Source organism: Schistocerca gregaria, chromosome 1 (genome assembly GCF_023897955.1).
Source record: "Schistocerca gregaria isolate iqSchGreg1 chromosome 1, iqSchGreg1.2, whole genome shotgun sequence".
NCBI lineage: Eukaryota > Metazoa > Arthropoda > Insecta > Orthoptera > Acrididae > Schistocerca > Schistocerca gregaria.
This window is the reverse complement of record NC_064920.1, coordinates 470507028-470528299: the sequence shown is the minus strand read 5'-3', so window position 1 is coordinate 470528299 and position 21272 is coordinate 470507028. Positions and strand designations below refer to the sequence as shown.

The 21272-nt window shown below is 42.6% G+C and overlaps 1 protein-coding gene across 1 annotated transcript in view; it reads left to right on the top strand.

Annotated features, from left to right (window-relative positions):
• Positions 1-4781: 4781 nt before the first annotated feature.
• Positions 4782-21272, top strand: part of LOC126266589 (uncharacterized) — a 33881-nt gene continuing 17390 nt past the window's right edge. Inside the window, exon 1 of the mRNA XM_049970943.1 lies at positions 4782-4905. Within this exon, the coding sequence (XP_049826900.1) occupies positions 4889-4905 (17 nt within the window). The 5' untranslated portion in view covers positions 4782-4888. The remainder of the gene's footprint in view (positions 4906-21272) is intronic.

The window sequence follows — 21272 nt, the reverse complement described above, 5'->3', positions numbered from 1 at the left end:
ACTTCAATGCTATTCCTGGATACATCGATTGTAATAAGGTTGTAATAATGGGCGTCTGTAGATATTTTTACGGGGGAGGGGCGGGGGAGGGGGGAGGGGGGGGGGGGGAGAGCAATATTCTGAAATTACCATTCTGATATAAAAAGGTTGGTCAGTTTCGAGACGTGTCATGCCACAACGACTAAATTTTGGGGGTGACACGAAAAACATTATTTCACGGAGAGCTGTTGCTTATCCACTCTCTTCTAGAAGTACATGAGAATTCTGAAACGAGTAAAAACTATATACTTTGGATTCGAGGAGAGGGGCAAGTGCTTCATATGTTCAGGTGTAAGAGACATTTTCCAAGTTGGATATCGATTTGGCTGTCCGATGCAGTTCCTACGTCTGAACAGTAACGAACCAAATCATATGGCGTAGTAACACTACAATTCTAAGTTTTTCGTAATCAGAACTAAATAATGTAACATTCTCAAACTCTTATCTCTCACTGCAACATAAATTATATGAAATTCTTTTAAATATTAAAAATACCTGATCTTGGCGAATTTCTCTAGTAGCTATTGTCGATTGGAAGTGCACGTTCATGGGACAGTGTGTCAACAGACACCTATTTTCCGCGTTGCGTTACTGGTGAAAGAGCAGATGAACGTCATCAAATCCACGGAATAAGAAGCTACTTACTCAGCTGGTCGACAACAAACGTTTTGGACCCTTCTCAGTGATCTTTACTAAATATCTCTGGGTTAACTCTAGACCGTATTTCTAAAACGGTTACCTATAGGTTTACATTCATGGAGGTGTTATACCTCTATGCTTACAGCTGAACACGCCTTGAAATGTTCAGCGATTTAAACTGAACAACCTGCAAGCGGCAATATGTACATAGGGAGATACATGGAAAATATTTTGATTGAAACGTTAGGAAATTGGTTTAAGGCGGAGGGAATAAGTCCCGTGGCTAGTATAAGCTTTAAATGGATCAGATATTAGAACGGTTCGGCGTCATTTTGTTAGAAATGATGAAACCAATGAGCATAAACAACGTCTTTGTTCATTATCTTTACTTTTGACGCATTTTGTAGATAGCTACCACAGTGTTAGGACGCATTAAAACCATATTTTGTCTACAGACTGAAATAATATCACAAAACATGTTCCAAACGTTCCAAATGTTGAATTATGTGTTAACGAGCTCCACACTCGACAGCGATATCGTCTGTACGTGGTCGGTTGCTTCGACACGACTCACCAATCAATTTCAACCATTACTGCGAACGTCATTGAGTTGAGAAGTTCTGCATTGGAAAATGAACTCTTATGTTTAGTAGTGACTTTATGATCTCCGTATCTCCACGAATAATTAATAGAAAATGGAAATTGCAATTATTAAAATTATTTTGAAACGCTTTTCTTGGGAATTGTTAAGTTGCGTTACAGAATATAATCCTTTTTCATTTTAGCAATTTTGTCATATGATGACATGGTGGGAGATCGTGGCTGTTATTTGAAGACAAATGTTGATGGTGTTGAGACAGCAACTAGCCACAAATTTATTTGATGTTCCTGTATTCAAAAGGTACCGTTACCGGTTTCGAATCATTACAATTCATCGTCAGACGGCTTTCATACTTTCATTAGAACATGTGGTGCGTTTTTTATTGATTAGTTGTCCTAAAATATAAATAATACATAATTATAAGTACGCTACACAGATGGTTGCGTTACAGATTTGCATTGAGATGTGACTTTCGTGAAATGCCGGTTTGGAGTATTTGTATTCATAGTTTTCGTCCATCAGATGATGTTCGTAGTTTTCACCACTAAGTTATACAAATTTATGTGTACAACAATAAGATTTTGGCGGAAACTACGAACATCATCTGTTGGACGAAAATTATGAAAACAAATACTCCAAACATACATTTCACGTAAGTTACATCCCAATGCAAATCTGCAACTATCTGTGTGGCGTGATTATAATTATGTATTACTGCTATTTTACGACAACTAATCAATAAAAAAAGCACCACATGGTCTAATGAAGTCGTGAAAGCAGTCTGATGATGAATTGTAATGATTCGAAACCGGTAACAGTACCTTTTGAATAAAGGAACTTAAAATAAATTTGTGACTGGTTGCTGCCTCAACATCATAAACATTTGCCTTTTTCACTTACTCATTGTGGATTGCTTACATCTTTACAGTGTGTCAATACAACCCGTTTTTTCTTTTTAGTACTCAGTTTCATGTACATTCATTAATACACTCCTGGAAATGCAAAAAAGAACACATTGACACCGGTGTGTCAGACCCACCATACTTGCTCCGGACACTGCGAGAGGGCTGTACAAGCAATGATCACACGCACGGCACAGCGGACACACCAGGAACCGCGGTGTTGGCCGTCGAATGGCGCTAGCTGCGCAGCGTTTGTGCACCTCCGCCGTCAGTGTCAGCCAGTTTGCCGTGGCATACGGAGCTCAATCGCAGTCTTTAATACTGGTAGCATGCCGCGACAGCGTGGACGTGAACCGTATGTGCAGCTGACGGACTTTGAGCGAGGGCGTATAGTGGGCATGCGGGAGGCCGGGTGGACGTACCGCCGAATTGCTCAACACGTGGGGCGTGAGGTCTCCACAGTACATAGATGTTGTCGCCAGTGGTCGGCTGAAGGTGCACGTGCCCGTCGATCTGGGACCGGACCGCAGCGACGCACGGATGCACGCCAAGACCGTAGGATCCTACGCAGTGCCGTAGGGGACCGCACCGCCACTTCCCAGCAAATTAGGGACACTGTTGCTCCTGGGGTATCGGCGAGGAGCATTCGCAACCGTCTCCATGAAGCTGGGCTACGGTCCCGCACACCGTTAGGCCGTCTTCCGCTCACGCCCCAACATCGTGCAGCCCGCCTCCAGTGGTGTCGCGACAGGCGTGAATGGAGGGACGCATGGAGACGTGTCGTCTTCAGCGATGAGAGTCGCTTCTGCCTTGGTGCCAATGATGGTCGTATGCGTGTTTGGCGCCGTGCAGGTGAGCGCCACAATCAGGACTGCATACGACCGAGGCACACAGGGCCAACACCCGGCATCATGGTGTGGGGAGCGATATCCTACACTGGCCGTACACCTCTGGTGATCGTCGAGGGGACACTGAATAGTGCACGGTACATCCAAACCGTCATCGAACCCATTGTTCTACCATTCCTAGACCGGCAAGGGAACTTGCTGTTCCAACAGGACAATGCACGTTCGCATGTATCCCGTGCCACCCAATGTGCTCTAGAAGGTGTAAGTCAACTACCCTGACCAGCAAGATCTCCGGATCTGTCCCCCATTGAGCATGTTTGGGACTGGATGAAGCGTCGTCTCACGCGGTCTGCACGTCCAGCACGAACGCTGGTCCAACTGAGGCGCCAGGTGGAAATGGCATGGCAAGCCGTTCCACAGGACTACATCCAGCATCTCTACGATCGTCTCCATGGGAGAATAGCAGCCTGCATTGCTGCGAAAGGTGGATATACAGTGTACTAGTGCCGACATTGTGCATGCTCTGTTGCCTGTGTCTATGTGCCTGTGGTTCTGTCAGTGTGATCATGTGATGTATCTGACCCTAGGAATGTGTCAATAAAGTTTCCCCTTCCTGGGACAATGAATTCACGGTGTTCTTATTTCAATTTCCAGGAGTGTATTATAGTCAGTCTGCAAGTGTCTACACAGTCTATTTTGCACTCTCGATGTTTCTATAGAAATGTTGTCATTAGCAGTACTGATAACTGTAACTCCTGTTTTAAATTGTAAGAGATAGACTTAGAATCAGTAGATTTTGCGCGATACTTAAACTTTACCTATCCCATAACTAACTTTTTACCACTCAATAAAATTGTTCAGTTTTTTACAAGTCGCACAAATTTATTACTTGACGGAGTTTGATTTAACGTTCCCTAGAAATAAAATATGGCGAAAGTGTTTCCTCGTTATTGTTCTCAGCTGTTCTGGACCTATTCATCAACACATAGTATGTAATTTAGGATAAAGACATTAATTAAATTTTGTGATTAAACTTACGTTTTCATACTTGTAAGAAAATAAAATAATGAATCAGAAGCAGTTGCAGTCACTCCGTAAAAGTATTTTGTTTAATTACTCTGATCCCTTCTTACGTAATCGAGAAATAGCGCGCTTTGGAAATGTCTGTCTACTTGAATAAGTACGTAGGCAGAACTAATAGGGATGCAATTTGCTTAATTACAAACCTTCAGCACTCTTACTTGTAGAAAATGTCAATTTTCTCATAAGATATCCTCACGAGAAGCATTTGCCACGTAGACTCTCTGCCATGACCTTTAAATTATCAAAGGAAAAGTTACTTGATACTTGTCTATTCCACGTCAGTCCGGTAATTCCACAATGCTCTTACTTCTTAAGTGAGTTGAATCACTGTGGGTAAACAGGAGTTTCGTAACGCAAATTACAATTTATCTAAATCTCACTCTCTGTTTCCATAAACACAACATTTCATTGTAGAAGTCGTTGTCTATATTTGTCTGTTCCACCCTAGTAACGTTTTATCGCTTAGTGAAGCTTATATATGCCTGTGACACATGTTAGACGCTAAACATATTTTCCAACGCATGAGAAAAAAATTCAAGTTATTTTTAATTTCTTTCGGTGATCATTGATTACAAGCGGACAACTTTCATTTACCTAAAAAATTACGCGAAGACGTAACTTGCAGTTTTAAATACTTTGGAAATCGTTAAACGTAATCCGTGGGATGGCGACTAACATATGAAATTCGAACGCATTAAGCAATGTGTTTCCAGCTGGTGTAATCCAAAGGAAATTGATGTGACTCGCGGATACGGCTTGATATCTTTCCAGCTAATATGGAAACTGATGTGAGGTAAGCGTTTAAAATACGAGAGATTTTACAATTCACTGTAGCTAAGTAAATTCTGTTGAACTTTGTTGTAACATCGTCAATAATCAACTGTGTTAATATGGCTAATAGTCTTTATGTATTGGATCTTTCTAGTGCACGCCTTGCCACAACACTTTAAATGAGATATTTTCATTTTAGTAACAAAGTATTTTGGTTGTCCTATGATTTAAATTCCTTAGAAACACTCCGAAAATCAAATAATGGTTTCACAGGCATTGCTTATACAGTTTAAGTTTTCCTTATTCCTGTATCTGCAGTCTGTGAATTTTAGCTATGGTGATGTGTTCTGAGCGTCTAACTGGAAACCTTTCGATATCTTCGCAGAGTATTCTTGATTACCTGGCTTATTAGGATTGCCTTAAATTCCGTCACGACAACTTTCATATACTTTTGTTTTACTTTTTTGGGGGGGATGATGGTAGTGGTGACAGACTTCATTGCAGCATGATCATAGATCTAGGTAATAGTTTTGTTAGATGGCCAAAACAACGTATAAGGTACCATGAGAGAAATCTACTGTCACTGGTGTGAGTGGAAGTTCGCTTCCACTTACTGAACAGTTGAAGTCCTACAAAATTATTTAGTTGTTATGCGCATATTTTGCGAACTTTTGGGATTACGACCAATTTTTTTCGAGTGCACTACAAAGTCCATGGAATTCACGTCAGAATTTTGCACAATTACTTCATTTCGTTGGTACGTCATTCGTCGTCGGTTTGTAGCTCTCATTTGATACTTACAACAAGCTGTTAACATTATTTTGCATTCTCGTCACATGTCTTGACTAACACAGCCATCGTTGATTGGCAACACACGTAGTACTAGGTAGGGCCTACTGGTACTTTTAATAGCATATTCCTTATCATGGTTTAAGACAGGAATAGATATAATAAATATGTATGTTACCAAGCTATAGATTAAGCTGATGTCTCTGCCTACAGATTGTACTGTTACAGATTTTCTCACTTACAATGCTCATATTAAGAAGAGATGTGAACATGGAACACACTGTTGTCATTGTTGCCCGCGCACACATTTTGCGTTTACAAACTTTTCTGTCTCATCTGATAGAAAACTCGGTAATTTCCAAGAATGTTTGCCTATCGAAGGCACGGGCTGCAAACGATATATATCGAACGTGTGATTCCAAATCGATAACGTGACTGTGGTGGCGGGCATGATAAATTATTTGTGAGACGCTAGGAAAACCCAAACGATTTCTGACGGTAGTGAGTGGGATGTCTGGTATTGTAGACATTTCTTCGTCCGATTGCCTCACGTAGAAGAATCTAATTCCACGCTTACGCAAAGTAGAAATTTATTTGAATTTTTGTCGGAAATGTTACATTATACCCATATTTTTGCGTGACATTGGCAGAGTCTCTCCAGGTTATCGTAAAAAGGGAATGCTTCCCGCAGCATACACATCAAATTGACTTTCTCATGACGACGAGTGAGGTAAGTCGTTTCCTTTATAATAACAACTAATTTAGTAACGCTCTTCTTTTGTCGTTGCTGTAGTGCCTACTATAAACATGCTCATAACGCCCGCCACCACAGCCGCGTGATCGATTTAGAATCGCACGTTCGATATCTTGTTTGGAGCCCGCGGCTGCGATAGGCAAACATTCTTGGAAATTACCGAAAACTCGAAGGACCCAGGCCATCGGACGATTCTTTTTCTGTCTATCGTGACTTTCGCCTTTGATGAATCTAAATATAGTGCCGGGTTGCCCTGTGGTTCGAAGTCTGGCATCCCATAGCGTCATTCTCAAACCATTCTTCACATGTTTGAATAATAGCCAGCGTTTTGCAATTTACTACAGTGTTTTTTACTTGACCCAAATTTACTAATAAATTCCCTTAAACAAGTACAGCTGCGGCATCAGATTGTTTTCCCTCAGTCCACAGTTTACAGCACGCGTCGAACAAAGATGGTAGGTACTTGTAACAACCGTAAACCATTAAGCGGATCTGTAAAATCATAAGGAGATTTCAGTTTCGATATCATAGAACATTTAAGAGTTGATCTTCTGAAAACGATAGGTATTTGAGCGTATTTCTATTACTCAACGTAACACGTTCAGTTTATTAAAGTTGACCTCCCGGCTATTAAATTAATACGAATATACACTATAAAAACCATCACGTGTGAGTAGGACTCGCGTTTTGTGGGTTCTATACAAACTCAATTATGTGTATAGTTAGTTTATCCACAGGTTGTGATGAGTGAGTTTGCGTGTATCAAAATTTGCGACATGAATGGCAGTAACTTACGAGCTTAAACGTGTTACTCCGTCAAGGGAGCTTAGATCTCAGTATGTGACATAAATGTCAACTTGATACGTCTACCACTTTCTGAGTTAAAAGTGTCTCAAACAGACGGAGAGACTGAATGAAATTTTCACTCTGTAGGCAAAATTTTGAATAAATCTGATTTACTGATTGTAGCTGTAATGTTATGGGTACGGAGGCCAGATCGGCATCTGCCAAGTGCGTAGGCACAGAGGAGGGGGGAGGCAGGACTAACAACAAAAAGCAAGAAAGATAAACGCTTAAAGAATTAACCAGCTTAGCTACGTGAGTTCTCCAACCCTTCGAGTTCCTGTCTTTTGGCTATACGAAGAAGCCTTTTCCTCCGCCTGCACGCTGTTGATGCAGTATTATTTCTGCAGTATCATTTCGTCGCGTAATATTAAAGAATCGATTGCTGCGGCTACCATGGTCTGCTTGGCAACAATGCTCTTGGTTCATACAGCTGCCACATTCACAGCTTGCTCGTGTTGAACAATGGAGTTCCTGTGAGACCTTAACTTTTCCCGGCGAATTGAATGTTCAAATAACTTACGGGTTTGCTGCCGGGTGACGTCGTCGAACACCGCCGGTATTTCGACTGGAGCACACCCTGCCGTTCTCAAGGCACAAATGCAAGGAAGAAGAGTTGTGCAAGCAAATTTAATACCTCGGTTCACAGAGGAGAAACAAGGAAGACACCACACACAGAACAAGTGTCAACACAAACAAAGATAAGCAACATCAGAAATATCGATAGTTGCTATTAATCAACAGGTGAGGCAGCACTAGCAAGAGGCAGATCAAACGTGCGTTGCGCCATCAGCCTTCTGTGCAGCGGGTGAGTGACGATAGCAACGAAGTGACACCAAAGTCTACGGCCTTTTTGTCTTATGCAAGAAACATTTCCAACAGGATTGGCCGTATTTTGTAGAAATATGATGTGAAATGTGTTTTTCGACCACCTTCTAAGATTAAGGTCCAATTGGCGTCCGTAAAAGATGATCTTGGTTTGCGTAAGGCTGGGTCTATCGTATTCCTTGCAGTTGTGGTATGTCATATATTAGTCAGACAATCAGGACTGTGGAAGACCGGTGTACTGAACATAAGCGTCACACACGCTTACAACAGTCGAGCAAATCCGCTATTGCAGAACATTGTCTTGACACCGGTCATCCTATGGAATACAACAACAGGGAGATTCTGGCTTGCACGTCCAGCTATTGGGATAGTGTTATTAAGGAAGCTGTTGAAATCATACTATCAAGCAACCTTATTAACAGAGATGGTGGATTTTGTTTAAATGCTGCTTGGAATCCGGCTCTATATCTGATCAAGAAACAGAGGGACAGAATTGGTGTAGCCTCACCTGTTGATTAATAGTAACTATCGATATTTCTGATGTTGGTTATCTTTGTTTGTGTTGACACTTGTTCTGTGTGTGGTGTCTTCCTTGTTTCTCCTCTGTGAAACGAGGTATTAAATTTGCTTGCACATTTCTTCTTCCTTGCATTTGTGCCTTGAGAATGGCAGGGTGTGCTCCTGTCGAAATATCGGCGGTGTTCGACGATGTCACCCGGCAGCAAACCCGTGAGTTATTTGAACAATGGAGTTCCTGCTGCAACAGTGCGTCCGCAACGTCTCTTGGCAGCGGCGAGCTCCACATGTTTCGCCTTGCGGGGCCGGTAAGGTTGGCAGCACATTCATGTCGCTATGTAAGCTAGGGTCAGGATTCACTGCTAGTGGCTGCAGTTATATTGGGAGATGGGATTCAACATTATTGCAATTAAAACAATGAAATTAATTAACTATATGAACTACAATTAAATACACTGTGATCACCAATATCACAGTAGATGTAGGAAATGTTTTCCTCATTCTTAAAGGCATAGTTCGGGTTATTATGTTTTAGCAGCACCGTAAATAGTCGGGCGGAGACAGATCCGGTGCACGAGGGGGCCAGAGACCTTTCGTAATTACTCTGTTTCCAAAAATTTCATCTAAAAGTCGTAGGGACTGGTGAGCCGTATGAGCAGTAGCGTTGTCTTGTTGGAAGAATGATTGATTGACCTCATTTTCATTCAGCAGGTCGATAAATGAGTGAACTATTTGGGAAAAATAACCATCGGAAGTGATGGTAATCGAAAAAGATCGGCCCTATAATTCGTGCTCGCTTTCTGACAACCCACACTCCGATTTTCTATATAAACAGTGGCGTTTCTCTTCAGGCATGTAGATTTTATGATGTCAAAATTGGTGAATTGTGGGAATTAATGTAATCAGATAGCTGAAATCGAGCCTCATCAGTGGAAAAGATTCGATCTAAAACACCAGCTCCATGTCGGTAAAAAGTCGCTGAAACCATTCACAGTACGCTATTCGTTTCGCATGGTCCATACAATGTAAGTGTTGTACAGCGGAAATTTTATGCTGATACATCACCATTTCCTTGGTTACAGTCTTACGTTCTGACGTACGAGATACTTGTAGTCCTTGCGATAATCACCTCACTGATAATGTTGGACTCCACAAGATGGTGTCCGAAATGTCATCTAGCTTTCGTTCTGTTAAAACTGGGATCTACCAGTCCATGAACTGGACCTGTTGTCTGGAATTACGAATCAAACCACGTCCAGTGTCAGGATGTGGACACCACAAAGCAGGAAAGCGCAATCTAAATTGCCGCCTAAATGCTCCGTAAAGTTCCCTCGTGCACGAAAAACCTCTTCCACTATAAAGGCTTTCTCTGCAATAGTAAGCAGCTCCACTTCACTCATGTGACACTAGAACTAGACAATAACACAACTAACAGCTGCAACGCACACGCAACGGTACTATCCGAACCTACCACTGCACCACGGAACACGTCCTGGAGAGACTTGAATTAGCTGCCAACCACGTGCCCTACAAGGCGAGACATGCGAGGCTCGAGGCTGTGGAGACTTTGCGGACGTACGGTAGATCTAGTATTGCAAGGTCCGTATCGTAGGTTCTCAGCCAGCGAGTGGAAGGTGAAGCAAGTATGCTATTTGCCCGAACGCTTCCGATTTGTGCTGACTGAGGACTGGAGCGAGGCGTCGTGTGGCGGCAAGAAGCAGAAACAGAACGAATTTTTCACTCTGGAGGGAAATTTTCGCTGGTATGAAACTTCCTGGCAGATTAAAACGGTGTGCCGTACCGCGACTCGGACTCGGGACCTTTGTATTTGGTCGGCAAGTGCTCTACCAGCCGACCTATCCAACACGGCTCACAACACCTCATCGCAGCTTTACATCCGCCAGTACGTCATCTCCTACCTAGGGTTGTCAGAATTTGTTCCTAGCAAACCGGGACGTTCCTCTAAAATTAACTAAAAACGGTCATAATTTGTGAATCATAAACCGGGACATTTCGGGACACTTTTTTTACATTAAAAAAGTGAAATATTTTTGTAAATTACTGCTGTATTCAATTGATTTAGTAACACTGTATACTGTAATGAATTTAATAAAACCCAAGTGAGGGCATTCAGATGGTAATAACATTTTACAATATTAGTACTGGCAACACAACAAATTTTTTATTTTGAAACATTAATCCGAGATAAAAATTTTCTGTTGAAAATTTGTATGTTGAAGTGCGAAGTTCACATAATTTGTTACCCTTCGTCTCATATGTATCTGAATTCCGAGCTTTGGTGAGAAGATCTTTCCGCTGTATGATGTGTTAATAAAACTTAGAGCAACTCATTTGATAATTAAAAACACATTTAATTATGGCTTCGACCGTTGGTACTTCTAATCTGTTTCGTTCCTCAGCCCATTGCACATTCATGAGAGAAAATACTCGTTCTACTTTTGCATTATGCCCTGGAATACTGATGACGACTTAACACAGGTTCAGCAACTGACAGCACTGTTCTTCGCATCCAGTCTGTCGAAATAAATAGGTCCATTTCTCCTGACATGATTTACTACCCCAGTTATCGCTATTTTTGTTGACTTCTGATTCAGTGAACTGCCTGAGTAAAGAAAACTGTTCAACCAATAAACTATCATCTACTGGCAATCCTCCCCCTTGTACAAATGTTACTGTCCTTGTCACATTGCTCCACTCAGGTTCTCCGTCTAGCAACATCCATTTAAAAATGGATAAACTGTTCTACATCGACATGAAATTTTTGAATTTCAGTAGTTAATGCAACCTCGCTGTTCTGGAAGAGAAATGTCACTTTGAGTGGAATAAAACTTTCTTCTTTACGACGTTCTATGATTCTGTTCGTATTTTCCAAAATCGCACCTACTTCTATAACACTGCTGTCTGCTTTCTCAAGTTTAGGTATTTGTCTCTAAATGGTTCAAATGGCTCTGAGCACTATGGCACTTAACATCTGAGGTCATCAGTCCCCTAGAACTTAGAACTACTTAAACCTAACTAACCTAAGGACATCACAGACATCCATGCCCGAAACCTAACTAACCTAAGGACATCACAGACATCCATGCCCGAGGCAAGATTCAAACCCGTAAAAAGGTAGTCGTGAAAGGTGGACAGACAAATACAGGGTGTATCAAAAAGAATCATCCGATGTGGAATGTCTGTATTTCCGAAACTAATAAACGCATGCAGTCAATTTTGTTTTCTGATGAACGGAAAACTCAAAAAGTTTTTTTTCGTTCATTTTAAAAAATGATTCAAATGGCTCTAAGTACTATGGGACTTAACATCTGAGGTCATCAGTCCCCTAGACTTATGACTACTTAAACCTAACTAACCTAAGGACATCACACACATCCATTCTCGAGGCAGGATTCGAACCTACGACCGTAGCAGCAGCGCGGTTCCGCACTGAAGCGCCTAAAGCCGCTAGGCCTGGGCGGCCGGCCGTACCTTTTCGTAGGTGTTCAATATGCCCCGCCTGAGACGCACGGTATGCAAATTGTTCCCACATTGCAGCAAGTCTTGACTTAAAGCTTCCATAGCTGCTGTTATGATGTGTCTCAGTTCACTGATTGTTGTCGGCAACGGAGGCACATAAACAGAGGCTTTTACAAACCCCCACAAGAAATAATCACTTACACTTACAGGCAGGTCCGGTGACCTTGGAGGACAGTAATGTAAAGCTGAATCATTTGGTCCAGTGCGAGCGACCCATCGTTCAGTAATCCTGTGATTTAAAAATTCCCGCACTTCCGGATGCCAGTGTGGCAGTGCCCCATCCTGTTGGTAAATGAAGTCCTCCGAATCAGTCTCAAGCTGTGGGAAAAGAAAGTTCTCATGCATATCGAGATATGTGCTTCCTGTAATAGTGGTCTCTGCAAAGAAAAATGGACCATACACCTTTTCCCGTGAAACTGCTCAAAACACATTAAATTCTGGATAGTCCCTCTAATGTACAACTTCGTGTAGTTGTTCCGTACCTCATCTTCTCATTTTATGACGGTTAACCTTTCCATTTAAATGGAAAGTTGCCTCGTCACTAAACACGAACCGTGGAAGAAAACAGTCATCCTTCATCTTGCCAAGAAGGAAATCACAGAACTCCACACGTTGTTGTTCGTCACCTTCACAAAGAACTTGCAGTAGCTGAATTTTGTATGTTTTCATGTGTAAACGTCGACGCAACACCCCAGACGGACATCGGGTGCATGTTGACCTGACGAGCTGCATGGCGAACGGATTTCTGCATACTCCTTGTGAAATCATTGCGGATGCGTTCGATGTCTGTGGCAGACACACGGGGGCTCGACGATTTGCCTTTACGCAAACAACTTGTTTCTCGGAATTGTTCATGTCATCATCTAATGCTCTGTACTGTAGGAGGATTCACACCATACCTAGCACTAAAGTCACGCTGAAAAGTTATTACTGACCTGCATTGCGCAAAGCATAGAACACAAAACGCTTTCTGTTGTCCCGGCACCAGTTTTATAAAATTTGAAGTGGGCCCACAGTGCTGCTAGCTAGTGGGACCCATGTTAAACTCGAGAGTTTGCTCTTTCCAACAGTACGTCGTTCATGCGCATATCTCAAATATCATAATAGTTATGATTCTTCTCCATCGGATGATTCTTTTTGGTACGTTCTGTATAACTGCAGAGAAACCTTTGCTAACAGAATTAATATCTACGAACGAAATAACTACAAAACTTCTCAGGAGAAAAGAGGAATACAGTAATGTAAGCCACTTAGGAATTAAATAAATAGGAAGTCTAGGGAAGTCAAGGTGAAACGCATGTAGGAATAATGTTGCAGAAACGGGACAAAATGGTCGTCGGTAAGGACAAATTCAGTCTACAGAGAATTCGAAACAATCTTCAGTGAAATTAAAAACAAAGCCATCAACTCAGAGGAGTGAGCGGATAGGTGGAATAGCACGTCAAAGACGCTACGAGGGGGAGGAACCGTCTGATGATGTGACAGAAGAAGAAATGGGAGGATGTTCAGAGTTTAATAGAGACTTGTGATCAAATGAGGCAGAAGTCATAGATAGAACTCCTTCGAGTTTTTAAAACCACTTGGGGGAAGTGGCAACGAAATGACTATTCGAGTTGATATGTAGAAATAAGAGACAGGAGACATAGCATCACATTTTCGTAAAAATATCATACACACAACACCGAAGATAGTAGGGGCAGACATGTGTAAAAACTATCTTACAATCAGCTTAACAGCTCATGTCTCTATGTTACTGGCAAGAACAATATAGAGAAGAATGGATCAGAAAACTCAGGCTCTGTTAGAAGATGATGAGTTTGGCCATAGGAAAGGTACTGTTTTGACACTTAAATCGGTGGTAGCAAAACTTAAGAAAAATTAAGAGATGATCATGAAACCTGTCGATCGAGAAAAGGCCTTGAACAAGATGTACAAAATTCTAGGATAAATTTATTTATTAGTTTATTTATTCATTTAACTTGATCTGATAAGGGTCATCACGCCGTCTCTTACACAGACCAGAGTTTCACAAAGGCGCCGGCCGGTGTGGCCGTGCGGTTCTAGGCGCTTCAGTCTGGAACCGCGTAACCGCTACTGTCGCAGGTTCGAATCCTGTCTCGGGCATGGATGTGTATGATGTCCTTAGGTTAGTTAGGTTTAAGTAATTCTAAGTTCTAGGGGACTGATGACCACAGATGTTAAGTCCCATAGTGCTCAGAGCCATTTGAACCATTTTTCACAAAGCCACTGTCTTTTTTACACCATAGTTACCCAAGAAATAATAATTTTGAGATGACTAATACTACTAAATTGATCTGAGTGTGTATAGAGACACTGTGAGTGAATGATACTAACTGTGAACTTATAAAGTTTTTTGGAAATTTGTGGTAAGATCTTATGGGACCAAACTGCTGAGGTCATCAGTCCCTAAGCCTACACACTATTTAGTCTAACTTAAACTAAATTTCGCTAAGGACAACACACACACCCGTGCCCGAGGGAGGACTCGAACCTCCGACAGAGGGAGCCGCGCAATTGTGTCAAGGTGCCTGAGACCACGCGGCGCCCCGCGCGGCGAACTAATAAAGGTAATACTGGCCATAGGGAAATACGGGTAAATATCCAATATGTGCAAAAACTAAGAGGGAGCAGTATGAATAGACACCAAGACGAAGTGTTTGGATTAAAAAGTGCTCCTGCTGTTCAGTCGGTATATCGAAGAAGTAATGGCGGAAATAAAAGAAAGGTCAAGAGTAGAGTTAAAATTCGTGGTGAAAAGATATCAGTGACAAGATTCACTGATGACATTGCTGTCCTCAGTGAAAATGAAGGAGAATTACGATACTTGTTGAATGGAATTAAGTCTAACGTGTACATGATACTGTTTTGGGGTAAATCGAAGAAAGACGAGAGCAATGGCGCGTTGCAGAACTGAGATTAGCGATATACAGAAATTCAGTACTGGGGTCCATGAAGTGGGCGAAGCGAAGGAATTCTACTACCTTGGAAGCAAAATAACACATGGTGGGCGAAGGCAAGGGGGATATAGAAAGCAGAGTAGCACAAGCAAAGAGGACTTCCCGACCAAAAGAAGTGTCTATTATTAAACATTGGCCTTAATTTGAGCAAGAAATTTCCGAGAATGTACGTTTGGAGCACTGCTTTGTATGGAAGTGGATCATGGACGAGAATAGAAGCATCTGAGTTGTAGTGGTATAGAAGGATGTTGAAAACTGATGAACTGATAAGATAAAGAATAAGGAGTTTCTTTGCAGCATTCTCGAGGATTGTAACATACGGAGAGCACTGAGAAGAAGAAGGGACAGAATGATAGAACACCTGTTAAGAGATCAGGGAATAACTTTCGAGGTAATAGAGTGAGCTGTAGTGGGTAAAATGGCAGAGACAGATATTGGAATCTTTGTAACAAATAATTGAGAACGTTGGGATCAAATGCTACTCTGAGATGAAGACATTAGTGCAGGAGAGAAACTCGTTACTGGACGTAACAAACTACTAAGAAGACTATTAATCCGAAAGAGAATGGCAGGGGTATGATTTTAGGCCTTATTTTGTCATCTTTGTAACGATATTTTTCTTGATTGAGTAGTTACCTCGGTGAACCGCAGCTTTACTGTTTATGACGTACAGGTATTGGCTGTCAGAAAAGGTCTTCATCGTCGCGGAGTACGCCAAAGCTCCTAATTAGTCGGTTCTTAGACACCTCTGTTTTTAGAAAGAGCAGTGTTCTGGCATATTGGCAATATTTGACAATATTCTGAAATGGTACAGGACTTTTGAGTCCTGTGCCGCGTCATAAAGGCATTTAGCTAGAAAGTTAGTTGGCACGTGCAGAACGTATCATAGCACTTTGTTCTGTAACTGCTATAAGTGAGTCTTCGCTGTAGCACCCCAGTAACTGACTACAGGGCAACCACTCGTTGGGTGACCTACTGTCGAACTTCAGATGTTCGTCTCTGCCATGTTAGTTTACTGTCCATGATGACATCTAAGTATTTGACGTAACTTGACCAAATGATTGGTGCTGCAAAACTGTAGCAACTGTGGGAAATATGGCGTTCTTTGACTGGTGTATATCTGTCTTCGAATACCAAAAATATTATGAAAGGGATAAATTGCTACTCACGAAAAGATTAGATGTTGAGTTGCAAACAGGCTCAACGAAAAGACAAAAGTTTGACCAAAGCCTTCCTGAGAAAGGAAAACACGCTCACTTTCACACAAGCAAGCACACCTCACGCACACATGACTACGATCTCTGGCTGCTATAGTCAGAATGCATTTTTCACATTGAACGAAAGCAGCAACCCAGAGTGGGGTGAGGAAGGGGGAGGGATAGCAGCGTACAGGAGATGGGGGGGGGGGGGCGGGGGAGAAAAAGAGAAAAGCTGTTTGTGGTGGAGAAAGAAGGCAGGAGGACAAGTCTGCAGGCGTAGCGTCAGGAGACTGAGATGGTGTGAGGGGGGAGGGGGGGAGATCGGAGAGTGGAAAAGGAGAGGGGCAAAGAAAGGGTAAAAAACCAGTGAATGTGTTGGCAGAGAGCAACGCATAGTTGGGGTCAGGGGACATGAATTAGGAGAAGATGATAGAACAGAGGGGGTGGAAACTGTTGGGTGGAGGATGTGGGAACAGTAGGTTACCGTAAGTGAGGCAAGAATAATTTCAAGAGCGGAGAATGTGTTGGAAGGGTAACTCCCATGTGCGCAATTTCGATAAGCTGGTGATGGAGGGGAGGATCCACATGGCCCAGGACATGAAGCAGTCATTGCAATCAAGCACGTTATTTTAGCTGCATGCCAAGCATGCTCTTGGACACTGTATGGCGGTGCCCGTTCATCCTGATGGACAGCATGTCGGTAGTCATACGAATATTAAAAGCTGTACAATGATTGCAGCGAAGTTGGTATATGACATGGCTGCTTCTACAGGTGACTCTGCCACCACTGGAGTAGGATAAGTCTGTTACAAGGCTACAATATGAAGTGCTGGGTGGGTGGATTGCACAGGTCTTGCACCTGTGTCTTTCACAAGTACATGATCCTTGTGGCAAGGTGTTGGGATTGGGAGTGTGATATGCATGGACTAGGATGTTGTTCACATTGGGTAGGGGATGGAACACTTTTCTAGGAGCTGTGGGAAGGATCTCAGGTAGGATGGCCCTCTTTTCAGGACCTGACGCTAGACAATCATAAACCAGACGAAGGATATAGTTCATTTGTTTCAGTCTGGGTGGTACTGGATGACGAAGAGGGCACTCCTTTGTAGCTGGATCTTAGGTACGATGGGAGGTTTGGGGTGTGTGAGGACACGGCACAGGAAATGTGTTTGCAGACTAGATCTGTGGAATGGTGCCTGTCTGTGAAGGCCTTCGTGAGACCTTCAGAATACTGAGCAATGGATTTCTTTTCACTACAGATATACCATCCCCAGGTGGCCTAGGCTGTATGGGAGAGATCTTTTTATGTAGAAGGGATTGCAGCTGCAGAAATGAGAAATGTAGATACAGTTGGTGATTGGTGGGTGTAATGTGGACAGAGGTGCAGGTGGAGCCAGCCTAAAGGAGGAGGCCAAAGTCCAACAAGGTGGCATGCTGGGTTGAGGAGGACCAGGTGAAATGGACGAGAGAGAAGGTATTGAGATTGTGGAGTAATGAGGATAGGATGTCTTCGCCTTGAGTCCAAATCACGAAGATATCATCAATAAACATGGAGTAGACCAGAGGTTTGGGGTTTTGGAAGGTTAGGAAGGTTTCCTCTATCTAGATGCCCCATAAACAAGTTGGCATTGGGGGGTCTAATGTGTGTCCCCACATGGACTAAAGAGATACGCATATTCTAAAAATAGCTACTCCATTTTGCAGTCTTCACTAGTTCTTCCAATTATGTTACCTTCTCCTGTATTGCAGATAAACTGGCGGTTTGCTCAAACTTAGGATCCAGACATGATCTGTCTAAATCATCTTCTTGCACGATCTCCAAATTAGCGACCGTATGCAATATACTGGCAGTTAATTCCTATTACGTAGTACCAGACACATGTTCACTGAGCACGTGCATAGCAGCTGCTTGAAGGTTGTGGCTGGCAGCATTTGGAAACATGCTGTCATAGTCATGAAGACTACCGACTTGAGCCAATATGTATCCCCCTCTGCGGGTCTGGGGATTAGAATAGGGCTGAGGTATTCCTGCCTGTTGTAAGAGGCAACTAACAGGAGTCTCTCACATTTCGGCCTTTATGTGATGGTCCCCTGTAGGGACTGACCTCCGTTTTTAAAATTATCCTGAACAGCGAGCCAATTGGGGAAGGGTGACTTACATGGTCCATTGTGTCTATTGTGCCTTGAGATCTTCAGCCTACTTTCTCATCGTTGCACTGTGGTCCAGCTCATTCTCCATTTCTTGGGCTAGGATGCCTTCCTGGGTGTGTTTTCCACCATGGACTACGCAGTGTCGCTTTCTGCATTGATGAAGACTGTGGACTTCTTTACACCTCATATCCACCATGAAGCCAGACCATTGTGGTGGGGCTGCCGTGTACCCTTTTGGTTGTGGCCTCCTGACAACATAGTGATCGCTCTGCTGATGCCTGTGCTGTTAACTCCCGATGTAAGCCTAGGAGTGGTTGCTTGTCACCCTGGAGCATCTGAACTCCTGGCAGTGGCCGCTGTGCCAGACGGCCCTTGCTGTAGCTGGGTGGCGACCGTGGGGAGGGCCCATGGTCGGAGCGGGTGGTATCAGGGTGAACGCTATGCAAATGAAACGCATACGGGTCCAGAACTCTGGCCGTTCTTCTATGGCCATCTCTTTGCATGGAAATGATTCCTTTACTGCTGCTTCTTCTGCCCCTTCGGCCTTCCCTTTCACAAAGACCCACATGGACTAAAGAGATACGCATATTCTAAAAATAGCTACTCCATTTTGCAGTCTTCACTAGTTCTTCCAATTATGTTACCTTCTCCTGTATTGCAGATAAACTGGCGGTTTGCTCAAACTTAGGATCCAGACATGATCTGTCTAAATCATCTTCTTGCACGATCTCCAAATTAGCGACCGTGAGTCACTAGGACAATGCCACATCTGCAGCCTCAAAATTATTTATTGCGTTGCACACTATCTGGTCACCATATAACTCCTATATGTGTGCAATGATCCTTTATACAAAATACTGTGCTTTATCCAATTCCTCGTTTTCCTTTAGTAGCTTCACTACACATAATATGTTTATCAGCAAATTAGTTCCTACATTAACCCACAACTTATACTATGAACGTTAAGCTTTTTGGTCCTCTCTTCAAAGTTTTCCATGTATTCCTCTAGTTTTTGTGACACAGTGTCACAAAAACCTGCAGTTTTTTTCTTCTTCATCACTGCACGCACCCAGCCCTCATGTTGGTGTATTCCTTAACTCCTCATAAAATTTTATGTGTGCTTTAGCGTCTCTCATCAGACGTAATCTAAATGTATGTAAAAGCTTTTCCTCCAAAGATAATCCCACCTTAGCGGCTCTACATGTTGTCTATGACTCCTTACATGTTACCGCCTGCCTTACCTGAAAAAGGAGAGAGGCAGTGGTACAAGTGTCATAGATACAGGTTGAGAACTAATGTCTCATATCCTCTGTTAGTGCATCCAAATGCTTTTGCAGCTTTGTATTGTCTGCCTGGATTTGTACCAATTGCATCAATAAGACTGCACTGCATCTACAGTGGTAATGTTCTCAAGCCTTTGGTTCGTTCATTGCAAAGCCAAAGGAAAAACCCAATAGGAAAGTAACCAACATGAACCCCACAATTGTAACTGCTCCACTGAATCCTTAAGTCTGAGAGCTGGAATTGCAAGGGCAACCGCTACAGTCGCAGGTTCGAATCCCGCCTTGGGCATGGATGTGTGTGATGGCCTTAGGTTAGTTCGGTTTAAGTAGTTCTAAGTTCTGGGGCACTGATGACCTCAGCTGTTAAGTCCCATAGTGCTCAGAGCCATTTGAACCAGCCAAGCCTCATGTTGTTGTTGTCTTCAGTCCTGAGACTGGTTTGATGCAGCTCTCCATGCTACTCTATCCTGTGCAAGCTGCTTCATCTCCCAGTACCTACTACAACCTACATCCTTCTGAATCTGCTTAGTGTATTCATCTCTTGGTCTCGCTCTACGATTTTTACCCTCCACGCTGCCCTCCAATACTAAATTTGTGATCCCTTGATGCCTCAAAACATGTCCTACCAACCGATCCCTTCTTCTAGTCAAGTTGTGCCACAAACTTCTCTTCTCCCCAATCCTATTCAATACCTCCTCATTAGTTACGTGATCTATCCACCTTATCTTCAGCATTCTTCTGTAGCACCACATTTCAAAAGCTTCTATTCTCTTCTTGTCCAAACTAGTTATCGTCCATGTTTCACTTCCATATATGGCTACACTCCAAACAAATATTTTCAGAAATGATTTCCTGACATTTAAGTCTATATTCGATGTTAACAAATTTCTCTTCTTCAGAAACGCTTTCCTTGCCATTGCCAGTCTACATTTTATATCCTCTCTACTTCGACCATCGTGAGTTATTTTGCTCCCCAAATAGCAAAACTCCTTTACTAATCTAAACGTCTAATTTTCTAATCTAATTTCCTCAGTATCGCCCGATATAATTTGACTACATTCCATTATCCTCGTTTTGCTTTTGTTGATCATCTTATACCTTCCTTTCAAGACACGGTCCATTCCGTTCAACTGTTCTTCCAGGTCCTTTGCCGTCTCTGACAGAATTACAATGTCATCGGCGAACCTCAAAGTTTTTACTTCGTCTCCATGAATTTTAATACCTACTCCAAATTTTTCTTTTGGTTCCTTTACTGCTTGCTCAATATACAGATTGAATAACATCGGGGAGAGGCTACAACCCTGTCTCACTCCTTTCCCAACCACTGCTTCCCTTTCATGCCCCTCGACTCTTATGACTGCCATCTGGTTTCTGTACAAATTGTAAATAGCCTTTCGCTCCCTGTATTTTACCCCTGCCACCTTTAGAATTTGAAAAAGAGTATTCCAGTCAACATTGTCAAAAGCTTTCTCTAAGTCTACAAATGCTAGAAACGTAGGTTTGCCTTT